Source organism: Euphorbia lathyris, chromosome 1 (genome assembly GCF_963576675.1).
Source record: "Euphorbia lathyris chromosome 1, ddEupLath1.1, whole genome shotgun sequence".
NCBI classification, from domain to species: Eukaryota; Viridiplantae; Streptophyta; class Magnoliopsida; order Malpighiales; family Euphorbiaceae; genus Euphorbia; species Euphorbia lathyris.
The window spans coordinates 66,095,987-66,119,389 of record NC_088910.1 but is presented as its reverse complement, the minus strand read 5'-3'; the positions used below and the strand labels follow the sequence as shown (position 1 = coordinate 66,119,389).

The window sequence follows — 23,403 nt, the reverse complement described above, 5'->3', positions numbered from 1 at the left end:
TTAAGTAAAAACTCATGGACCTTATACATAGATATAAAAGTCCACAAATCCATGAATATTTATCATAGATAAAACCGTAAAATAAACTCATCAACACTGAATTATATATTAGATATAAATGAGAGTATACGATGCATTGAATCAAGACTTTAGAAGATAAATTCAAAAATATAGTTGTGGTGTAAATTAACATTATTTTTAATTGAATGGACATACATTTTTTTTTATCTCGAACTGAAACGCCAGCTCTTAATTTGAGAAAGAGGCGATCTAATTCAAAAGAAAAAAAAAAAGGGCATGCATTATAAGCAAGAATTTCAGTTACAAAAGAATGTGGAGGGAGGTGTTAAAAATAAATGATAATGCACACCCCCAAAAAAAAGGGCTGTACAATTCAAAATTTGTATAGAAACTATGATTTTTGAACAGCTAAATGGTGACTTACACTGTTGTTTGTAGAAAAGAATGAATTTAACATTTAGAATACAAAAATTGAACATGAACAATGAGTAATTCTGCACCCACTGTCCAGGGGAAACCCATAACCCTTTTTCCAACTATGTGAATAGAGTTACAACATCTCTACGGTATCCTCTTACAATTAACAGCCTCGGCACATTTTGTACCAATAGGTCCATGTATTCCATGTAGAAGTAGGCCGGATGGTTCACTGGAGGCGGCGGTAAACTAACAAGCACAACCGACGCCATTCTTGAGTGTCTCAATATTGTCGAATTCAGTTTCAGAGTTGTGTAAAGGAATTTCTCAACCTGTTGTTCATTCACAATCACAGGCTTACCATCAGCCATCAGCGAAGTACCTAGCTCTTGAGCTCTCGACTTCATCTCGCCCAAGTAACTCCCAATTCGCCGCTGAGCAGCAGTGAAAGCTTCCAGAGATTCATCTGGTTGACCACCCTCTGCTTGCAAGTCCCAAGACTTCATTGATATTACAATCACTTCAGCCTGCATTCGAAGATCGTACAGGAATTTCTTCACATCAGCTTTCAGCTCCTCTGCATCTGAATCCTCTTCGGCAATGCAAAACACCTGAATCTTACAACTCTCGAAACTCTCCTTGGTAAGAAGGAGCTGGGAAAGAAGCAGCATCAGACCGCCATCCCGTACAATCCAATATAAATCGATGGTACCATACTGTTTCTGATACATATTCGGCCACTCATCAAGACCTTTGACAATAACAACTGCTTTATTTGCAACAATGCAGTCGTTAATTATTCCAACAAAGGTGACTGGGATTTCAGTTAGGTTTTCACGACGCCATATTTCAGGATATCGTATAACCACAATATTGGGCTTCAGATTACCGAGGCCCATGGTCTGGACAATTCCACGAAATCCTTCAGACATACTGGGAGCCACAACTATCTCAGCTACTCCTTCACAACTCTTGTAGTCAATGTAGGTGCTCAGTTGCTTGCAGGCTAGCTTTGCAGCTTCAGCATGCTCATGGTAATCTCCATCTAATATGGAAACAAAAATAGACATACCTCGGCCCTTCTTTTTCATACAATTGGCAAAGTCAGCAAGTTTCGGATGGCAAGGTACATTTTCCGGCAGCTTCCCCCATGGCCTGCAGAATACAAGTGGGATCGGATACCAATTCTTTGGATGGACTTGGTTAGCTGGAAAGAAATGGCACATCAATCAATCAAAAGATGCATAAACAAGCATAAATTAATGAAGAAGAGGATAAATTAGATAATCTGACAAAGTCTTTTGGTTTTAAGCATGTTTATGTATAGATCAAGTTGTCATTGCGTACAGTAATTTTCACCTAGTCAGTGACTGACCAAGTGAATTTGATCAATCACCGTTAGATTGAAGCTTATTAAAATCATGTGGTGGAGATTAAAATCATCATAAGTCACTGACCAGGTGAAAACCACCGCACTGCGTATCACAAGTAAATTCCATTTATATACTGAAAGCGTAAGCTAAACAATCTAATCATTGATATGAGAGCAAGTCTGGCAACACATTTCTTGAAATCTACACTAAGGTTGCAGAATTGATTGATATACAGATGATAACACTAAGGCAATGCCAATGTCATGGTTCCGATAATTTATAAGATAGGAGAATGCATATATGACATATCAGAAACTGCCAGGAAAGAGAGAACGTGTGATCATCTCCATAGTTGTTAACCAGCACCATATATTAGAAATAGCAGAATTAATATAATATTATGATGTTTAAAGAGGATTTGTTAAATGAAATGGTACTGATATATTGTTGATCCCATAGTTCAAACAATGGTGGTAGAAGATAAACAACAGTCAACATGACTTCGAACAATTGATATTGTGTCATCAAATTTTCAGATCGACATGAATTACCTTTGTAGTATTATTAGCTGAATCCAGATTACAATTAATACCCAAATAAATTAAAGTGCAATACGAGAACACGCATTTTCCCACCAAACCACCAAGATATATATATATATATATATATATATATATATATATATATATATATATATATAGAGAGAGAGAGAGAGAGGGAGAGGGAGGAATAAAAGAAGTAACAACACAGGTAACCCACCATGTAGCACACAATAGTTTTTAATTACAATAGGTATCTAATCAAACAGTTCATAGTCAAGTCTAATATTGTACTGCCATATAACAAGCATACCTCCTAGCGATCGAAGACTACGAAGTGCCAACTGAAAATATGCACTCTTGAAGCCATCACCCCAATCCCCAGCCTTTCCTTTAATGCTCACATAATAATATATGAGACTTGCAAGGGCCAGAGATACAACAGTGAATGACCAAGAAATCAAAAACATAATGACTGCAGGGAAAAAAAGACAGCAGTAAGAAAGAGCCATAAAAAAAATCCATATCTACACTCACCATGAAGTATGTTGGCACTTAATACATGCAGAGAAAGAACACACATCAAAAGACGTACTTGCATGTCAAAATTCTATCACATTATGCTATGCTTACTCTACAAGTGTCTATCAAATGACAACTGTAAATTGAGATCATGATTAGTAATTTCTTGGTCGAGTACACGAGTAAAATATTACAAAAGATGGCCTAAACTAATGATGACTTCTCAGTAACAACTGTAATGCCATATTGAGGTTGAAATATGAGAGGTAGGAAACAGACTAATGGCAGGTTGAAATTGGGAATGCTTTAGAAAGGTAGCCCTTGCATGCAGCAGAGCAGAATGACCCATTTTAAGACTACTGAGATGATATGCAGAAGTCATCCAAAGCAATCTATTCATAGCTCGTAACAAATGAGATAGAAACTGAACACACTTGTGTGAATCTGCATATTACTCCAAAATATCTGTAAGACACCTAAAACAAAGCTAAAGATTGACATATTTGCAACTTAAATAAAGTGAAAATCAGAATTATATGCAACTTCAAGCCAAATTCTTTACAACTCTCATCAATTTCCAATTCTTTGTAAACTGGGAAACAAATTCCATTCACTTCCCTTTAAAGTATCAATATAGAAAGGAAAACTGGCAGAGGATATTCCTCTCTTTCTTTCAACAACCATAATAACCTTGTGCCATAGTTGTCAAATCGAGATTCGACTCATGAATCGAAATCCTATTTTGTGAATCGTGACTCGTGAATCGAATTGAATCGTAAGATCCAGTTTCAAATTCATAATATTATAAAAATAGAATATTTACCATGTTGAAGTCAAAATATTATCAAATATTAGTCTAGAAATGCAATTTTAATGTCAAAAAAAAAAAAATCATATCAACCAAGTACTTAAAATTCAAATCCAATGCAACTGCAATCCCAATTCTGTTTAATAACTTAGTAGAGACGAAGAGTTTGAATTTCTGACTCTGTTTTTTTGCCTGGTTGTCAACTTGATAACGATGGAATGGAACTAGTTTTAGTTGATAACTTAATAAATAACAATCGGACTAGAGAATAGTGAGTTTAGTAGCTAGTGTTGTTTAAGTTTTCGATGAATGGAGATGAAGATCCGACTCGAAATAGAGCTGAATCGAATCGAATCGTAAGATTCGAATCGAGAATCGTAAGATTTGCCATTTTTTAGTAACTCTATAGAGAAGAGATGTAAAAGCCAGCAACCACCAAAGTTAAACTCCCGACGTTTCTCTTCTTCTATGTGCTTGTAAAACAAAACAATGCAGGAAACAAAAGGCAACATACCAATACAAAGTAATGCTCCGAGAAGGGAGAGACTCCAATGGTGAAATTTCCACCGAGGCCGCCAACTGGGTGCATCTAGTAGATCCAAAAGGAAGCAAGACAAGTTCACACCCGCATAGCACAGAAGGAAAAACATGGTAACAGTCGGTGTGATAAGATCCAGATTCCCAATTACAACACACCCAATGCAAATAAAAGATGTAAAGAGGGTAGCGATATGTGGCTCGTGTCCATCAGCAACTCTGAAGTAGTTAAGAACAGGCAGAATATCATCATTAGCTATCGCAGCAAGTAGACGTGGAGCACCTGTCAGGCTCTGAAGAGCCGCTCCTAAAGTTGAAAGAATTATACCAACATATACAATCGCAGGTAAAGGCCAAGCAATGGTAGCTGTAAGCAGCCTGCACTAAAGATACAATTCAGCAATAGTATTGAAAAACTAGTCGGTATTCTCAACAAATTATTCATCAAGAGAATAACCATATTTTTATGCAAAGAAAAATAAAAATCCAGGAACAAAATTAGGGACATGATGCAGTAAACAGTGGGTGTAAAAAATTAGTACATAAGTGTATAAAATGAAATCACTGCCTTTGAACAATAGAAAAGTGACAAACCCTAACATCACACTAGCAGAAGAAAAACCATAAGACGCTATGCCTAATAAAAGGGCATCAAAGAATTCCGGCGTCTATAATGACATATGTGTATTCTCCTTCAGAATAATACCAAGGTCCAGAACTACGTTCAAAATCAATATTTGAAGTTTAAAATCCATGTCAGATATACATGCAAGCAAAAGCAAGATACTGAAAATGTAGAACATGATCAAAGAACTCATACGAAACTAAGCATGCCAATGAAGAGCCGAGCTGTCCACATAAAAGAAAAATGTCGTTAAACGAACAGTGGTATGAAACTTGTATGTCACATACAATAGGAAGAGGAAGGACTAAAATGGTTAGTAACCAGTTAGCTAGGTCCTTTATGCCTTGTAGTGGCCTAGGTTATGTTATTTTCCTGCCTGTTAGTTTGTTATGTGATATTAGGTTATTGCTTTTGCTATTTTGGTTGTACTCATAAAAGTTAGGCCAGCTGTCATACCACCTGTACTGTAACTGCTGTATATAGGTCATGCCTTCTAAGAGGCTATGCATCAATGAAGAATATCATTCCTAATTCCTTCTATTTTCTCTCTTATTTTGTACTCTCTTCTTCTCGATACTCATTTCTCCGGACAAATTATATGGTAAACGAGTCTTGTGCTAAAACCAGAGCAGCAAAACCAGCTCAAGCAGCTCACTACCCAGTTTCATAACCCATCGGAAGCCACAGAAGCCACAGCAGAAAAGTTAGAAAAAATGGAGGCTCATTGCCAAGCCATCCAAACAGCTCAACAAATGAGGATTGAATCTATTCTTTTAGAGCAAAACCAATTAAGGAAAGATTAGATTGATTCTCAACAATCTCTTGAAGATTTAGTTCACAAATCCATCACCACCCTTGCTTTCTCATTCAACCACAAACAGAATCCAATCTCTCACCTCTCAAAACACCCAACCTAAACATTGACCCAAATAAGGGAATTCTGGGCAACAGTTTCCCTGCTTCCTCTTCAGGTGAATCTAATATTACCAAACGTCAAACTCCAATTCCTACCCTTAACAAACTACTACCTAAATGTGAGTTACCTTTATGTGATGGTACAGAAGTGGAAAACTGGGTGAACTCCAAATATTTTCAACTTTTTGAAGTTGATAATTCAAAGAAGGTAGCGCTGACTGGGCTGGGCTGTATCTTCAGGGGAAGGCTGAGAAATGGTATAAGAACTGGATTCCCAGTCATCCACATGCTACTTGGGAAGAATTTGTTGAGGAGATCGAAAAGCGATTCCAGGAAACAGAAGTGGAGGATATAGTAGAATCACTATACCAGCTTAAGCAGACTTCAACTGTGGTGGAGTATCAAGATCAGTTTGAATCCCTCAAACTAAGAATGGAGAAGGTCCACCCCACTACACCAGAATCCTTCTTTGTTTAACTGGCATGAAACCTGAGATTAAATCCGCAGTCAGATCTAAGGAGTCCAACAAACTAAGTATGAGGAGATTAATCTCCAAAATATTATGGAAGCAGTTAAACCTAAACCTACCTACCATTCCCCTACCCTGACTGCAAATCCATATTCCAGACCCTCACCTACAACCCCAATCACCACCATTACCCCTAGGTATAAATTACCTGAACCAAAAACTGCTGCTTGTTGGACTTGCCATCTGTTGAAGAAGCTGATGAGGATGAGGAGAACGGCGCAGAAGTGGATGTTGAACCTGAAGAGGTAGAACAAATCTCTTTGTCCATTCATGCTCTAGATGGAGGCAAGAATGATTTTACACAAGAAACCTATCATGATATTGATAGATAGTCGTAGTACACACAAAGTTGCCCTGGAATCAAGTGAAACCTGCCACAGTATCTGTGGCTGATGGCAGACTGCCAATGGTCCATGAACCACAACAGGTTTTCTTTTACCCTTAGAGTCTTAGCTCTTGGCGATTATGATATAATTCTTGGTTCTGATTGGATGCATGCTCATTCTCCTGTGCTTTCGCTCCCCTAATTCACCATTACAATCACCTATTTCAAACACCAACTAAATTACCTCCACCTAGATCACATGATCATGCCATCACTCTAAAAAATGCCACAGATCCCATCAACGTGAGACACTATCGGTGTTCTCATCATCAAAAGAATGAAACTGAATGGTTGGTGGAAGAAATGTTAAACAATGGTGTTATCTAAGCTAGTCAAAGCCCCTTTTCCTCCCTTCTATTGCTAGTCAAAAAGAAAGAAGGTAGCTGGAGATTCTGTAGATTACAGAGAACTTAATAAAGCCACTATCAAGAATAAATTTCCTATTCCTGTAATCTAGGAGTTAATAGATGAACTAAAGGGAGCTAGGGCAGGGTATCATCAGATAAGGATGAAGCCCGAAGATGTTCATAAAATTGCATTTCGTACGCATTCAGGGCATTATGAATTTCTGATCATGCCCTTTGGCCTGACTAACCACTGACATTTCAGTCCCACATGAATACTTTATTCCAACCTTATTTGTGCACATTTGTATTAGTTTTCTTTGATGATATAACATCTTTTACATCTTGAGATTGTGTTTCAGCTAATGCTTGACCATTAGTTGTATGCTAAGGCATCCAAATGTGATATAGTTGTTCCTCAAAGAGCCTATCTGGCCATGTATTGCCTCAAGAAGGACTAGCAACATATAGGATTGGCCTTTACCAGTAACACTCAAAGGATTGCGAGGATTCTTGGGCTTAACAGGCTAATGAAGGCATTTTATCAAGGGATATGGCTCTATTAGCAAACCCTTAATTGATCTCTTAAAGAAAACTCAGTTCCTACTAAGGCATTCCTAGCACTTAAGCAGCTGATGACTCAAGCTTCGCGACTTCAACTTACCTTTTGTTCTCGAGTGTGATGCTACTGGGGTAGGCAACAATTGTCAGCTTATGAGCGGGAATTATTAGCTATATTTCATGCTTGCACCATATGGTGCCATTACCTAGAGAATTCTCTGTTTGATCATGAAAGTATCAAGCATATGCTTGAACAGAAACTCCATACATACTTATTGGCTCTTTCTCGACAACAAGAAGATTTTACCCACTTATTGGCTCTTTCTATGGTTATTCCTACTTGGTTAGAGGAAATCCATTCTTCTTATCAAGGTGATTTGTTGCTTCTACCCTCCTGCAACAACTCACAATTCAACCTAATAGCGAGAGATTCAAGAATCGAATCTACATTGGCAGAAAGTTTTGCAAGCTTGTCACAACTCTTCATTTGGGGACATTCAGGCATTAAGGGCATATTAGCACGGTCGCAGCAAAATTTCTATTAGCTTCATCTTCACAAGGATGTTATTTCTTAGGTGGCTAACCGAGACATTTGTCAAAGGTGCAAGGCTGGCCATGTAGCCTACCCTAGTCTCTTCCCGCCACTTCATATACCTCAAGGTGCTTGGCAAGACATTGCCATGGACTTTATTGAAAAGTTGCCTACATCTAACGGGTATGACACCATACTGGTGATTGTGATTGTAGACCGATATTCTAAAGGTGGTCATTTTATTCCCTTATCACATCCTTTCAATGCTGCTACGGTGGCTTAAGGTATTCTTGGACCAAGTGTTTAAATTACATGGCATGCCTCGCTCCATCGTTACTAACAGGGATAAAAAGGTACTTTTTGGAAAGAGTTTATAAAGCTCTTAGGTACCACTCTACATTATTCTAGTGTCTATCATCCTCAAACGGATGGCCAATCTGAGCAATTGTACCAGTGCTTTGAGAACTATTTGCGTTGTATGTGTTTCCTTAATTCTAAAAAGTGGGCCAATTGCTTCAAAAAAAAAAAAAAAAAGGGCCAATTGGTTAAGTCTTGCAGAGTATAGCTTTTTAAAAATGAGCCCCTTTCCGGCTCTCTATGGAATTGTTCCATAGCTTCTAGTCCTTCCTATTACTACATCTCCAGAGGCCAAAGATAAAATGAGTTATCTTCTTCGAGAATGCTTAGCTAAGGCGAAACTCTCTCAAGCTTGGCCCCTATCCTATTCTAGAGCGTATTGGCAAGGTTGCATATAAGCTTGCTTTATCAGAAGGTAGCAAAATCCCCCTGTATTCCATGTTTCTCTCTTTAAGAAGCAACTCAACCGTGCTACACCAGTGTTGACTACTCTGCCTCCTCCATTCGATGATGAATTGGAATTGACCCCTCTAAAAGTGATCAACACAAGGAATGTTATTCGTGGGGACACTTCTGTGTATCAACTACTCATTTTCTGGAATGGCATGTCCACTGTGGATGCTACTTGGGAAGATGCTGCTACTATTCGCCAGCAATTTCCAACCTCTTATCATTCTTAGGGACAAGAATGTGCTAAAGGGGGAGGAATTGTCACATACAATAAGAAGAGGAAGGACTAAAATGGTTATTAACCAGTTAGTTAGGTCCTTCAGACCTTTTAGTGGCCTAGGTTATGTTATTTTCCTGCCGATTAGTTTGTTATGCGATATTGGGTTATTGCTTTTGCTATTTGGGTTGTATTCATAAAAGTTAGGCCAACAATCATACCAGCTATACTGTAACTGTTTTATGACCTCCTGGTGTATATAGGTCATGCCTTTTGAGAGGCTATGCATCAATGAAGAATATTATTCCTAATTCCTTCTATTTTCTCCCTTATGCTCTCTTATGCTGTACTCTCTTCTTCTCTCTTCTCCTTCTCTCTTCCTAAATTCTAAACTGATTCTCTACATAAGAACTATTAATCCTAACATTGTATCAGACGGAAACACAACTTAACAAGTACAACATCAGGAAATAGAAAAATATTCAAACAAGTTTAAAGAGGAATTAATTCCGGTGTGGGGGAAAAGAACTACATATCTAACATGAACAAAGCAGGCACAACTGTAGAATACAAACTCACCTATCAGTTAACAGCTTGTCTCTGGTTGCAACAGCTCCAAAAAATACCACAGAAATCACGTACATTGCAGAAGTTGTAAGAGTTGCAGCCAATGTACCAACAGGAATTGAGCGTTGTGTGTCCTTGAGTGAGGCTGATCTATTAGAACCCGCCATAATTCCAGTTACAGCAGGGAAAAAGAGACCAACTAAAGCACTGAAAAAAAAGGTGAGGAAAAATGGCATTAAAACCACTACATTATCAGCTGTAGTTGTGAGAAAATGCATTTGCATTAGTTTTACCCATCAGACAAAACAAATGGTCCAAACTCCTTTTATTGATGGAATTCACTTCATATTCTACATTACGTAAAAGTTAAAATAAATCAGTTATTGAGTTAAATGCATAGATGTCCTTAAACTTAAGAGTTGGTTTCAGAAAAGTCACAAAACTTCAATTGTACCATAAAAATCCTCAAAATTCTTGTTAAACCATTCTGTCCATTTTAAATATGATGGGCCATACATATCACTTGTTGAGATGGACAACTCGCACACCACGTCATGTACACGTCTTGAACCCCCCTCCCCACACACAGAGGAAATTATTGCAAACCCAAGGACCCTCCATTGGGGAGGAATGACACATCTCATTTTTTTCAGAAAAACGACACATGTCGTTTCCCCTATGGGGGTCCTCCAAGCACCAGGTGCTTGGAATAAAAATCCCACACACACATTTTCCCTGTGGCGCCAAGTCAAAACAAAAATGAAAAGTGTCATGAAACCAATTGAACTAAAAGCTTAAGCCGATAGTTAAAGGCTCAATTCATATTAACATCTGACACACCCCCACACACGAATGCCAACTAGGCTTGAAGTGTGCACAACACATGCCCCTATTATCATGTCCTGCAATTAAATCAACAAATGAGGTTGTCAATCGAATCCTTGATCACTTGGTCAAGAGGCTCTGATACCATGTTATGAAACCAATCGAACTAAAAGCTTAAGTTGTTAAGTTGATAGTTAAAGGGCCAATTCATATTAATATCCGACAAAAAGTAAATTTGAAATGGACACGTTAACATGACAGAGTGTGGGTTGTCCATCTTACCAAGTCAACAACTGACATGGATGCCACATCAGATTTCCAAAGAATCAATGGACAGAAAATGGACAGGATGGTTTGACTGGATATTTAATATAAGTTATGGGACTTGGATGGCACAAATTAAAGTTTTGTGGCTTTCTGAAACTCACTAAGTTCAGGAAGGTCTTGCATTTAACCCAAAGTTGTACACTGCACCAGGTTCCCTATATATTAGTGCATCCTCTTCTCATATTCATGTGGGACTACACAGTCATAGGCAGCACAATAAAATAATTTACACTAATTCAGAAACCTTTCAATTGAGGTACCAAAATCAGATGCCAGTTTGTTAAATCTATTGTTCGTTACAGGATTTGTGAGCAATTACAGGTTCTTATTTAGCCACCTTTTGCCAAAACTTAAACCAAACAATAAAAAATTCAATGTAATAATGATGCAATTGAACATCACTGTTTACGAACTGACTCGTGAAAAGAACTTCTGGCAGCTAATTCATCCTGACACAATAGGATCACCAGTCCATAGAACGCAAGGAAAAACTATGACCACAAAGCTGAAAGATTTCTGAAATTAACTTGTGAAATGAGCACCACATCTCAAGCACAAACAGATTAAATTTAATGAGCTCAACTTGAAAAGAAAACAAACTGCAACAAGCTTAGCACATTTACTTGAAATTCCAATAAATCTCTCCTTTAGGATCAGGTATTCCAGCATTATTTGTTAACTGGTATGCTGGACCCCAGTTATCTTGGAAGCTTTTCAAACTCAATCCCGTAATTCCAGCTGCATTAATAATTGAAGGCATGAATGGAAGTTATCTCTTTGGTCAAAGAAAAAAAACTAGAACGCACTTCAGCCAAATAAATGCATAGTTACATATGATACACGTCCTAAAGTGCTTCAATTTGTGAAGTTTGTCAAAATAACTCATAGACAACAATTGCTCGACCTAAGTAGTAAAACTCCAATAGAACCAAGATGACAACCTATACATCCTTATAGAACTAACATGAATAAGAACCATTATACTGCACTCTTTAGTTACGAAAACAGTAAATTTATTTGAAAATTGATGTGTTATTGATGCCAGAAAACTATATATTGATCCCGCATGGATAAGCACTCCTCTCATCCTCACTTCACTCTGAATTCTCTCTGTGAAGAGGGGCTGTTACCAGAATCCTCATGTTTTGTTCAGAATTAACAAAAGGTTTATATATTTCAATCTATATTAGAAATTAATTCTTTTGCTAGTTAAATTTTCCACAGTTTAATACACACACACACATATATATATATATCAAAATTAAGATGTCAAGACTCATTTCTACATGATGTCAATAGGCTCTCATAATAAAGCAAACTTATCTCACAATATCAGAAAAAGACAGTTAGAGCAAGAAAGGAGGAATCTCATGATTGAACTGCCCCTAACAGGTCAGAACTAAAAGTTGAAAACCTCAATGTTTTGTTTTTCATTTAAGACCAAGGCTAAGCAGTTCTTGTAATCTTAATTCATTTTTCATCTAATGGATAATTATATACTTCATGGGAAATGGGTGACTTCAACATCTAGTTTCAACTTCTTTTACATCTGTCTCAATTATATCTTTCCTGCCTTGTTCACTCTACAGTTAAATTGGCACTGGTCTCAAAAGTTCATCGAGTATAGTAAGTGTTTTAGCAATAATCTTTATGACTATCAGATTAATCTCACAACCATCCAACCACAGAAATTTGAATAACAGGTCGTGGGATCCCTTTATTGGATTCCCCAAATCCAGTTTACGATATGCAAACCAAGAAAATATTTATTTACATTAAAAGCTTTGACTACTCTGTCCCAAAAAAAAAAAACATTAGAAAAATAAAAGAAAAACAGATTTTTGGAGTCAAAAAATAGATACCAATAAAGTACACTTCTAGTGCATATGATCAATCTAAAAAATGAAACAATGTCTTTTGTCATCAGTTTCAGAGATCATAATTTTTCACTCAAAAGTCTTGAAATTTGTTGCGACTTGTACTCATGAACAAATAATACAAGAAAATATAAAAAAAATGATAGAAGTATACTTGCCAGTACTTATACTAATTCAAAATGAGAAATTCTAGGTGCCATGCTGATGAGGAAAAAAAATGGTGCATATATTTCATGCTAGATACTTATTGGCATTTTCATGCCAGAGCATAGATGGCCCCTTGTGTGGCAATATGCATAAAAATTAAGAACTCACTTGCTGGATGATCCTTTCTTGCCAATAAAACCCCAATAAATATGCAGACTAGCGAGAATAGCACAGGTATAAGAAAGGCAGGTGCAACACGATTAATCATCTTTACTCCACCAAAGACAATGAAGCAAAGGACAATAGTCACAACAATCCCATAAATTTGCAGATCATGTGAACTTGGACTTTCTATAGGTTCAACAGCTCTTGTGCCATTAATATGGGTGATAGTCTCTACACGGTAAACGTCAAAAGAAGTTAGTAAGACAATTATTTCAAACAACTCGAGATGATTTAATAACTTATACCACTTACTGCATAAAAGATCTTACCTCTAAATATTCCAGCAGCAGGCACAGCTTTTAAAAAGGTCTCTACAGCTCCCAACACATAACTAAGAGTAAAACCAGAAACAAATCAAATGAAAGAACAGATATTAACACAGGACTAAGCAATTCTTAGACGAAGCTATAACAACAAAATGCATCAATAAGTCAAAATTTTACATGGTCATTGACCCCAGTTATTCACAATCACATCAACATGACATCACTAAGATTTCAAAATATTTACTTACAGAGCTCCAGCAACTGCATTCCCAAGGAAGAAACATAGTCCAATGCTAACTCCAACCTCTGGACCAAGGGCACGACCAATGAGATAATACGGGCCCCCGCCCTAGAATTAAACACAGCAACCACATTGCTTACAAATAATTCTAACATTTAATTAGCTAACAAATATAAAGTTACTTAAAGCAACTTAAAGCAAATTATTATTATGCCTAGACGCATCAAATGAAAGTAATTAGGAGTAAAAGGTACAACAAACTGTGAACATTAGAAATGCAGAAGGTACCAAACAAAGAAATACAGAATCAGAAACCAATAATACATCAAAAGATGCTAACAATGCATCTAACCGCTACAACAAAAGTATATTAGTAGTAACAAAAGTACCTATTACACATGTCACATTTAAAATAATTATCACGCCAACAGGTGATTGATCGATGTCATTTAACAGCCAGAAACAGTGGACAAGTATAAACAAGAAAAAGAACCAAATTGTTTACACATCTTATTCATGACCACGATTCCAAGAAGGATAGAAGCTCGTTGTATCCATCTTATCCCCTGAAAGATTGAGAGAATAATCCTTCAGAGTTCAGACCATTACCTAGCTTGAACATTAGAAGTTTGCCCTAGATTTGTTCACAATAGTCTATACACTAAGTAATGGCCTAGAATCGTGAAAACTGACACAAGCAAAAAGTTCCTAGTCATATCACGATATGGCTTAACATCAAAACTTTGATCCACAACAAGGTTTTATCAAATGACTTTGATTGTATAAAAGTCAAAACTCTTTCTCGTTGAACAGGAAAACACATAGTTCAGTTAAATCAGACTGGAAATGATTTAAGATAGATTATGAGTACCTTCATTGCACCATTAGTTGCAATGGCACTCAATGAAATTGATGTTAGAAACGTACACAAACCACAGAGTGTTACCAGCATCAGTGATTCTCCTATACCAGCCATGCCAACAATCCTGCAAATTTCAGACCAGAGAGGAGCATAAAAGTTCAATTCAAAAATGACAGAGCATTAAGTCAAACCTAAGTCAGTAAAAATGGACTTGAATCAGAGAGCCAAAGTTATCAACGCATAAGTAGAGAGAGACGGGAGGATAGGAGAGAGAAGGGAGTACAGCAAAAGAAACTGGCATATCCTCAAGCGACCCCACAAAAATTTGCAACATTATCTATAAAAGATCGGTTATAATATCTGTCTCAACATAAATAAAACAAAACATAGAGGCTGTGTCACAGAAAATTAACAACTGCTAAGGCTTTCATAACCTTAACCCCAACTGGATCACCATTTAAACAGGGCTGGCTACCAGTTCAAGCCAAACTGAAGGCTTCCAATTGGGATTTACTCAAAACCGGACAATTCACCAACACTTCCCTGTTTAACAAGTACAAGCAGCCAATCCAGTCAAAACTGCTATCCTCGTTCCTTTTCTTTCTCCACCACAGCACACAGTCACAAATCTCGAAACTCAAACTTCTTCAAGATAAGTCAAGACGGCAACCTGACATGGTAAACACTCCTAAATCTATGGGAATTCTATTTGAAAGGAAAGCAATCACACCAGTCTAACTCTAACCAAATTATCTCATCAAGACGTTAACTAGCCACTGCTACTTCAAGTTTGGAATGCTAAAAGTATCTTAAGATGATAATTCCTCTCTAAGGACTTCCTACCCCATCCATCCAACCAAAAAATGAGAGAAATAATGAAAACAAATGAATTCTTAATGCAATCTGAACCCCATCCATCATGCTAGCTACGTGAACATATTTCAAAACACAAGTCCGGTACTTCAACCACTCAAACCAACTAAAGGAAAAAGTTCATGATTCAGCTCGAACTTTTACATCAAATGGCCAATACAGTTAGGTAAGACTCAGAAGCCACATTTGCATCATGAAACATACCTCCATAAACAGTAACTTTGTTGTACTTCAGACCCCAAAAACAGAGGAGCCATGTCTCCATAAGAGGTCTTGGAGAACCATGCAGATGAAGTGATGCAATTTATTGTTGTGCATATTAGAGAAACTTTGCCAATCCAACTTTGAGGATTAAATAAGACCAGGTTAGTAGGAGGAACTATGAAGCATGAACCTACTTTCAATGTACAAATAAACCGGAATATCACAGACAACCTATGTTATTGAACTGCTCAAAGGAACAAAGATATGTTCAGCAATTCCAGTTGGAAAAGGAAGCCAGAATTCTCTAACATACTGCTTCTTGAGATAGTACTAATGCTTTGGAGAGTTGTTGCCAAAGTTTACAATTTAGCTTTTTCTGATTTCTGAACAGCAGCATATTCGCATTTTTGTTCATCTTAATTCAGATAAGATCTATAAGGTGATTACGGAGCCTCTTTAACTAATGTCACCCCTTGCTACAGAATTTTATGTATGTCAGACTTATCCTCATCATTTTCCATAAAATGTTTCCACATTTCCACTTAAAAAAAATTATAACCTCACAGTTCTGCCAGGGAAGTTCATGATCATGATCTACATCTTCAAATTTGTGTGCGAATTCATAAATAAAGTTCGTACAAACGGAAAACTGAACCAATAAAACCCTTATGCATGGACACCTAATAAAAAGATGCAGTTGCACAAAATGAAAGCAAAAAAATTACCGCCCAGTTATAGGCACTTACCAGGTAAATCGAATATAGTATATAATTCCCAATATGCTCTGCAAGCATGGGATAAAGACACCCATCATTGTACCCAATTTAATCTCTTCAACCTAAATATACAAATCATTAAAAAACATATCAGTAAGACTGCATAGTTTAATTTCTATATCCACATCACAAAAGAAAAGACAACAGTAAGTCTAATTTGCCTAAGTACTGTTCTTCAGTTCCAACCAAAAGAAAACACTATTTTATCAAACAAGAAGTTTTTCCTGTCCAGATAGTAGTTTTTCCCTGCACAATTCACCTTATTTTCAGAAACTAGAGCAAACTAAGGTAAAATGAATCACTTCTTTGGACACAGGAAAGAAGTTTCCAATATAAAGCATCTTCAAGCAGTGTCAACAAAGATTAATAAACACAAAGAGAAAAGAGACAGGAATATACATGTGAGAATGATAACATCCTTTTGGGAATTAACTTCTATCCCCCTAACAACTGCCTGCCACATAATTCATTTTTCAATTACATATTTTTTATTCAAGGAAATTAGTAATTTGAGTCAACTCCTACAAAAGCTCATAGCATTTGCAAAATGATTGAAGAGTAGAGTTACAGCTTTGATTTATATAAAATTAGTTATAGTTCTAAACGAAACCTGCATTTTACACATAGGACACTAAACATGGGAATTCACTTAGAAATTAATAAGATTAATGAAAGTTCATTTAACAAGTAAAATGAATTACATATTCATTGGTGCCGAGCATAATGTAAAAGAATCTAAATTGGCAGATTGGCAGATTGGCAAATTAAACAATTTATCCAACAAAACATTTTAACAACCAAGCATTGAGTTATAATACTACAAAACAAATACATGCCTTGGTAAATAACCAGTTTGTTAGTATCTCACAGAGACTTAAAGAGAAATTCATGCATTGCAATTGAAAAATTCACTATGGAAAATAGTAGCACTAAGGCATACTCATACCCTTGGGCGCTCATAAGGGTGGGGGCCATCATCTCCTTCCGTAGAAAGGCTAGAGGGTGCTACCACTTGCTCTGCAGTCATACTGTTCAGCAAGTTAAAAGTAAATACCAATTGTGACATTCTTTTCACTTGAAGCATACTACACATCTTATTCAAACAGGATTAAAAAAAACAAGCACATCATAGTTCAGTTCAGTTGCAATACAACAAAACATGCTGAACCAGTACATTCCACAAATGCAAGATGCATCACAGCAGGAACAAATAACGCATAGTTGTAAATATTTAACATTACAAGTTATAACCATACTAAGGAACCATTAATGATATTGTTTTAACACACACAGACCCCCCTTCTCAACCACCACCACCTAGAAAAGAAGCATAATGATCGATTTAATGTAGCTGTAAATAACTACTCTAGGAAATATATCACTCTCGTCATAGAGTTTACTATTGGGAGGAATAGATCTTCAATTTTACGCAGTATCACGTAATAAACTCTATAATAGCGTTTAACAATAGAAAATCTCTGCCAATACATCTGCATATTATATGTGCATATGTGCATTGAATGTTGAAATTTGAAAATGCCAAAGAAAAGTCAATATGCATCAGACAGAATATTTTTTTACTACACCACCCTGCTCTAACTTCTGACAGAAGACATTTTTAGAGTTAGAAAATTAGTCATCAAGGAAAGACAAGGATCCTCCATTTTGACCTAGATATCAAAAATTCAAACTACAGAATCTGCTTCGCAGCAACTTGTAAGGCAGCAACATGATCTTATCATTAAGTCCCAACACTTGATAGTGTATGCACTACAAATTTAAGTAAGGCAACACTGCTTTCAAGATCAAATAACATATAAATCAATAAACAAAATTACAAATTTAAATCAATGGCTAACAAATAGGAGAGTGAAAAATGTACCACGTACCTCTTAAGACCAAGGATATTGACAAGAGAATCAAAACCAAACAATTCCAATTTGTGTTGACTCTCAGATCCATTGACATTTCCATTAGCAGGAACAGCAGCCTGATTTGCATTTGAATGTTCACGGGGACCTACTTTGGCCATCCTGCTTTAATAGATTAGTGAATACAAGAAATTATCACCATCATAAAGCCATAAAGCGAATTAAGCAATATTCATAATTAGCATCATTATTCTATTATCCTTTCATTTGAGAAATAACTATCGAATAAAAGGCACATAATTTTAGAGAACCAATTCCGAGCATGGGCATGACAAAGAACACTCATACTAAAATGGAGTCTAGCAAGCAACGAATAAAGAAAAATAGGAAAAAAGAAAATCAGGTCAATTGTTTGGCCATGCATTTGGCATAGAGAATACAATAAACTTGAGTGGTCGATTACACTACTAAACATCCAAGAAACATGGAGAGAAAGAGAGCAACATGTTGCTAAATTTGCAAAAGATTGTACTTTCTATGATTACTTTGTTTCACTTTACTTTGGTTCGTATTTTGCTTCTCAGAAGTCAATTATATACCAACGTTTCACTGATGTTAAATAATTACTCTGTTTTCAACAAAATAATTTTAGAAAATTGAATCTTGGACTGAACCAAGTCTAACTCAACTACAGACCTGCTAGAGATAGAGTTTCAGAAAAGTATGTTCCCCTGCAACGGAACCAAACATCAATGCATATACCACATCCGGAGAGATAATCAGACGCATACAAATAGATAGATAGATAGATACTTGAATTCCAAATATTAGAGTAAAAACATATACAACGAGAGGATATGTTACCTGGCGTCAGCATTAGAGGAAGATCCATGATCCATAGAGGACATCTCAAGCACGGCGCGATCATGAGCAACCACCGGGCGGTACTTGCGACCAGGGCTACGAAATTCGTCTTCCATACCACCCTCGACATCTTCATTTTCCATATTTTTAGCTTTGCCAAAGTTGTGGTCGTCGACGATCGAAAATCGTCCTGTGCAAAGCAAAGAAACACGGATCCAATTGCAAAAGAAATGAAGAAATGATTCCTTAATGGAAAAGAAAAAAGATGGAAAAGAATGCAGAAACAGAGAGATCTCTGATGGAAAAGAGTAAATATAGAAAACTTGGGAAAGGAAAAAGCGAGAGAGAGAGACGTGCGTTTGAAAATTAGTAGAAGAGGAAAACCCGGTTTCTTCGATGGCTCCTCTTTTTTATATACAGACACAAGAAGTGGAAGATGGGGACAGGGATCTTCCTTCCTGAATCAGAGGTGGGATTAAAACGCTCCCTTCACACCCGTTTTGATCTTTTTCTTTTTTTTTCTCCCACATTTGTTGCTTTTATGATTAAAACAATAATTTGCTTCTAACCTATTCAAATTTGGGTTATTTGGCTTTGGTCTATGAAATTCAATCCAATTTGGATATAGAATGAGATATGTTAACTGATTGGCACGTGAATTTTTTGCCACCTGAATATGACATGTGGTATGCCTTAAAAACAATTTGTCACATATTACTTGCTAACGTGAAAATTATCGTTTATATAAAAAAAAATTGTAAAAATCAACTCTAAATAAAATGTCAAACATATAAATCCAAATCCCTAAACTCTCCAAATTGAAAATCGATTCAACTGAACATTTCCTCCCCAACTTCAATCAACGATAAAGCAATGAAAATTGAACTAGAAATCGAGGAGACGAGCCAAATTCCAAAGTTTTTCCTTCCGAATTGAAAAAAATCCATCAAACTAAACCTTTCATCCCCAATTAAAAATGAGGATCTCTTCAAAATCCAAATTCTGAATCACAGTCTCTTCCACTTTAATCACGAACTCAAGTCGCAATCCAAGTTGTAGCTCGAGCAACGATCTTTTCTACGTGAATCACGAACCCAAGTCACAAAAACAAGCAGAATGAGCCAAAAACCATGTACTGAGGCATTTTATAATGTTGCATAAGTGATCTTTAATTTAATTTTATCATGTTCTTAAAGTTTGATACAAGAAAATTTAAAATCATAAGTGGAAACTAGGACACTAAGTAAATGAACCAATAATACACATGAATCAAAAATGTGTATGGTTGTTGTTTTCTTGTTTGATCTTTGCTTGTTATAGTACTTTTTCAAACTAGTTTGTTCGGGTTCTATCTCAATAAAACTATAATTTTAAAATGAAAAAAAAGTAGGTGCACACCACTGAGACAATAGGTTCTATGTGCTTAATAATTAATTTAAACCGTGCACATTGGTTTATCTTGGACGTTGTTTACCACTGTGCTAGTAGCTTTTATTGTTTAATATTTGACGCATGCACTTATTAATATCGATTAAATGTGCATAATAATGAATTATTAATAGAAAAAAAATGTTCATAATAATGAATTATTAATAGAAAAAAAATCCAAGAACATGCTTCAATTTCTTATTTATTTAATTCCTCTATATTTTTGTAATTTATGTTTTAAAATGTTAAGGACGATGTTCTAAATAATGTTACATATGTTCTAAACTTTATAATTTGTGTTCTAAAAATTAGGTATAATGTTTTAAAAAAATCAGTAAATATCTAGATCTTTTTTGCATTTGTTTTATAATATAATTTATAACTCATGTTCGAAAAAACATAACGCATGTTCTAAAAAAACATAACGTATGTTCTAAACTTTATAGTTTGTGTTCCAAAAATTAAAATATATAATCTAACGTATGTTCTAAAAAATATGTCGTACGTTCTAAACTTCATAGTTCGTGTTCTAAAAGTTAAAATATATGTTCTAACGTATGTTTTAAAAAATATATCGTATATTCTAAACTTTATAGTTTGTGTTCTAAAAATTAAAACATATGTTCTAAATTTCATGTCATAAGTTCTAAATATATCGTATGTTCTAAAAATATTAATATGAAATTTTATTAAAAAAATATAGTATTGAATTTTTTTTAGCATCAGAGACATTTAATAATATATAAATGAAAGAATTGTATAATGAACAAACTAAAGCAAGTGTATTTTTATTTAAGAAATATAGTATTGGATTTTTTTTAGCATCAGAGGCACTCAATAACATATAAATAAATGAATTGTATAATGAACAAACTAAAGTAAAAGTCCCAGCGGTAGTTTGATTAAAGGTGGTGCAGGTTATTTACCAAAATGTCACCGCGTTCCTACACCACCAAAATGACGTCGTTTCTCCATAAAAATATGCACACATATTCATCTCTTCCCTCACCATCATCTTTTTCCTTACCCCCATTTCCTTCATTTTTACTCTTCAACTTCTCTAAGCTCATTCTTCCTCATTTCTCATCTGTTTTTCACATTCTTTATACTGAATCGAAGCCCACAACATGAGCTACAAGTGCATGTAAGTATAAGAAATTGATTTTGCGTTTTTGTTGAGTTTTGTTTGAGTAGAAATTCATAATATGGGTTGTCCCTTTTATTTCTCTATCCTATGTTCATTTTTTTACAATTATAACACCAAAAATGGACTCAGTAGGCTATTTTACCCATAGGTATGATGGATTCAGGTTGCATGCAAGAGTTTTGAGTGGTGACTGGAGCTACATCGGAAAATATACAACAAGCTTTTCAGATGTACGAGTCGAGTCGATAAGCTCGATGACCGGCTTCTTTCTAATATTAAATGGTCTGGCAATTTTATTAGTGGTTTGGTGATTTAGAACATAAGACATTAGTTGTAAAACATATGACATTAGTTTTAGAACAGATGCCTGACAGAACTATATTAGAGTATATATTCTATATTTTATAATATGTGTTCTAAAAAGTTAAGTACAATGTTCTAAACAATGTTACATATATTCTAAATTTTATAGCATATTTTCTAGAAGTTAAGTACAATGTTCTAAATAATCTTGGGCCCTTCATTAGCTCATGAAAGTCTTTTGGCCGAGCGGTGATGATGCTTTGCTGAAGTGCTCGGCTTCGGCAATTACTGGCAAGGGCGTCAATGGCTCCACCCATGTTAAATTCTTTTACCTGAATTACCATGGCTTGGAATTTTTCAATGAACAAGGCCAGAGTTTCCCCTTTACTGTGAACTGATCGATTGAGATCTAACATGGTATTCCCCTCAGGAACCGAGGTGATGAAATGTTCAATGAATGATTTTGCCATTTGGTTGAAGTTACAGTTCGACTCAGGTAGGAGCTACTCGTACCAAAAGGTCGTTAATTATTTCAGAGTAGTGGGGAAAATACGGCATAATATAGCAGCAGTAGTCGTAGTTGCTTTCATTATTCGTCGAAAGTTCTTGACGTGGGTGACAGGGTCACCCAATCTCCATACTATATGAAGGGTGGAACCCAGAATCCCCGAGGCATGGGTTGCCGTTGAATCTCATTTGATAAAAGTGTGTTGGTTTCTGCCAAATCAGAATATCCGTCTCGGGAACTGCATTTTCGTGAAGAATTCTTCTCGAGGAGCTCCAATAAGTCCTTTTTATTGAGGGGCGCATCTTTTTTGGCCTTTGTCTTCTCTGATTCGGACCTTCGATGGTGGTTACTCTGGGGCTTTGATGGGGAACAATGTTTGCCTCGCGTGCGGGATTTGTCCTTTTCCACATCCTTAGGGTCCTTTCGCCTTTTATGGTACCGAGGAGGGCTTCTTGATCTGAGTACCTCCGCCTAGGGGATAGGCTTTGGGAATAGGCCCTAGGGGTCCTAGTGGATTATGATGGTGGTGCGTGTTGAAACACCTTTCCACATGATTTTGATTTGACAAAAATATTTATGTGAGTGATAAAAATATTCTAACACATTAAATTTAAATGCTTTGATTTATTCACACTAATGTGTTTGTTCAATGTTGAGTTAATTGATTTATAAGACATTAAGATAAAAAGCCTAAAGGCCCATAAGAGGAAGTCAAGCCCAAGTCAACGGATCAAGACCTCACGGCCCAGGAAGACAAAACGCAGTCGTTCTAAGCAAAGCACTAGCTCAGCATGAAGAATGATCGAGAAGCCTTCTATCAATTGCTTCAAGATGAAGCTGCTGAGTTGAATGACAAGAAGTACAAGTCAGCGGCAGAACAGAACCAACGTAGAGACAAAGTATTTCTACTTTGGGTAAAGCTCAGAAGACGCAGAAAGCTGTCTGGAAGACTTTACTATT

At 36.2% G+C, this 23,403-nt stretch overlaps 1 protein-coding gene across 4 annotated transcripts; it reads right to left on the bottom strand.

Moving 5' to 3' along the window:
• Positions 1 to 357: 357 nt before the first annotated feature.
• Positions 358 to 19,567, bottom strand: LOC136236040 (cation-chloride cotransporter 1). Of its 4 annotated transcripts, XM_066026158.1 has the most exons (14): positions 19,415 to 19,567; positions 19,058 to 19,247; positions 18,212 to 18,358; positions 17,269 to 17,350; positions 16,293 to 16,384; positions 14,479 to 14,593; positions 13,615 to 13,715; positions 13,370 to 13,431; positions 13,044 to 13,271; positions 11,475 to 11,589; positions 9,712 to 9,906; positions 4,195 to 4,595; positions 2,664 to 2,825; positions 358 to 1,645 (listed from the first exon to the last, which is right to left on the bottom strand). In XM_066026158.1, the coding sequence occupies exons 2-14, from the start codon at positions 19,198 to 19,200 to the stop codon at positions 558 to 560; spliced, it is 2,931 nt and encodes a 976-aa protein (XP_065882230.1). In that variant the 5' UTR covers positions 19,201 to 19,247; positions 19,415 to 19,567; the 3' UTR covers positions 358 to 557. The 4 variants fall into 4 exon arrangements, with proteins under 4 accessions (XP_065882230.1, XP_065882240.1, XP_065882228.1 ...); XM_066026168.1 differs by having other exon boundaries at positions 4,195 to 4,436; positions 19,058 to 19,534; XM_066026156.1 differs by having other exon boundaries at positions 19,058 to 19,533.
• Between the last annotated feature and the right edge of the window lie 3,836 nt (positions 19,568 to 23,403).

Bases quoted from the DNA above. Each gene is read 5' to 3' on its own strand.
- LOC136236040 (XM_066026158.1), bottom strand. From the start codon at position 19,200: ATGGAAAATGAAGATGTCGAGGGTGGTATGGAAGACGAATTTCGTAGC. The intron at 11,590-13,043 runs GTGAGTTCTTAA...TTATTAATGCAG, and splicing joins AAGAAAGGATCATCCAGCAA to CTGGAATTACGGGATTGAGT. The intron at 1,646-2,663 runs GTATGCTTGTTA...ATTTCTTTCCAG, and splicing joins TAGTCTTCGATCGCTAGGAG to CTAACCAAGTCCATCCAAAG.